This window comes from Solanum pennellii, chromosome 8, assembly GCF_001406875.1.
Source record: "Solanum pennellii chromosome 8, SPENNV200".
NCBI classification, from domain to species: Eukaryota; Viridiplantae; Streptophyta; class Magnoliopsida; order Solanales; family Solanaceae; genus Solanum; species Solanum pennellii.
Genome location: NC_028644.1, coordinates 59,042,345 through 59,043,970, shown reverse-complemented (window position 1 = coordinate 59,043,970; position 1,626 = coordinate 59,042,345). Strand labels below are relative to the sequence as shown.

At 31.1% G+C, this 1,626-nt stretch overlaps 1 protein-coding gene across 1 annotated transcript in view; it reads left to right on the top strand.

Moving 5' to 3' along the window:
* The window catches only part of LOC107027194 (histidine-containing phosphotransfer protein 4-like), a 12,712-nt gene that overhangs the window by 10,346 nt on the left and 740 nt on the right, over nucleotides 1–1,626 (top strand). The window contains exons 4-5 of the mRNA XM_015228375.2: nucleotides 977–1,048; nucleotides 1,152–1,224. Coding sequence (XP_015083861.1) covers nucleotides 977–1,048; nucleotides 1,152–1,224 — 145 coding nt within the window. The remainder of the gene's footprint in view (nucleotides 1–976; nucleotides 1,049–1,151; nucleotides 1,225–1,626) is intronic.

The following is a 1,626-nucleotide window of genomic DNA, read 5'->3' as shown; positions in this document are numbered from 1 at the left end:
GTTGCTTTTAAGTAAAGACACAAACACTTATTAAATTAAAAACCTTCCTCACTCAAGGAAGGAAAAACCTCGTTTTATTAATTCAACTATAAGATTTTGTGATTACAACTCAATAATCAAAAAGCCTTACAACTACTACCTCTCTCGATTGACTACAATCGACTTCTACTCTCAAAAGGTCAAACCCACCTTTTGTTACAACCCTCACAGAAACTCAACCCTACAAGAAGCCAAACCCACTCCTTGTTCAATAACTCGTAACTTACAATCAAGAACGAAACAAGAAGATAGTCTTACACGTTTAAAACTTTCTCACTTAAGAACTTTTTAAACTTAGCAAACCTATCGATCTTGAAGACTTCTACTCGATAAATAAATCTCACTTTTCTCTCTATGTGAAGTCGTGATCTTCTTCATCTGTGATTGTCCTCTTCTTATAGAGTTTTCTTTTGCCTTGAATCCTTATCAGATAAGGTAAGGAAATTGTTGTTAAACAAGGATTACCTTTTAAAGTACAATCCTTATTATATACAACTTCCTTCCTTAATAATACATTTAAGGTTTCCTTATTTGTATCAACTTATACCTTTAATATATTATTTTTGGCTTTGACAAATAACTCTATTTTCTTGACTACGTGGCTGACCCATTTTACTCGCTTTTGGCTGCTTTGCTGCGTCAATTTGCTACTGATTATTTGCACTTCTTGTCTATCATCAAAACATCGATTTTTATATTCTTGTAGTAGAATTATCGATTTATCATACTGTTAATCACGGCTTATTGTTCAAAAAGGTAAATGATTTACTAACGCATGTTAAATTACTTAAAATTATATTAGAAAATATAATATGGTGAAAAAATATAATATAAATAACGTTTTAATACAAGTTAAATTACTCTAATCGTGTATTTAACTTAAATTAATTTTACCAAGTGAAAGCACAATTATCTAATGGTACAAATTTTGCTGCAGCATTGGTGCCAAAAGAGTGAAAAGAGAGTGCTCTCAATTCCAGGAGTATTGCAATGAGAGAAATATCGATGGGTAAATATTTTGTCGATATTCACATTAGCAATTGATTACGTGCACTGACAAATTCCGAATCTAAAATCGATATTTTTACACACTTATATATAACATATTTCAGGTGCAAGAGGGCATTCCAAGGGGTGAAACAAGAATATGCTACTCTTAAAACTAAACTTGATGCTTATTTTCAGGTTTCACCCTCTATATATTTCTCATGAATCCAATGAATATTAATTGATATCGATAAAGGCTTTAATATTATTTGTTAATATATAGAGATAATGCACAAGTAGTCCTTCAACCTATGCCTAAAATTTCAAAGACAAACTTATATTATACTAAGGTCCTATTACCTTCCTAATCTTATTTTATTAATAATTTTCTACTCATTTTCGGCCTACGTTGCACTATCTTGTGGGCCCAACGCTGGTTGATTTTTTTTCAAGTTAGTGCCACGTAGGCCGAAAAGGAGTAGAAAATTACTTATAAAATAAGTTCAGAGGGTAATAGGACCTTAGTATAGTATAAGTGTGTCTCTGAAATTTTGGATATAGATTAAAGGGATACTTGTACATTTTCCCTAATATATATAT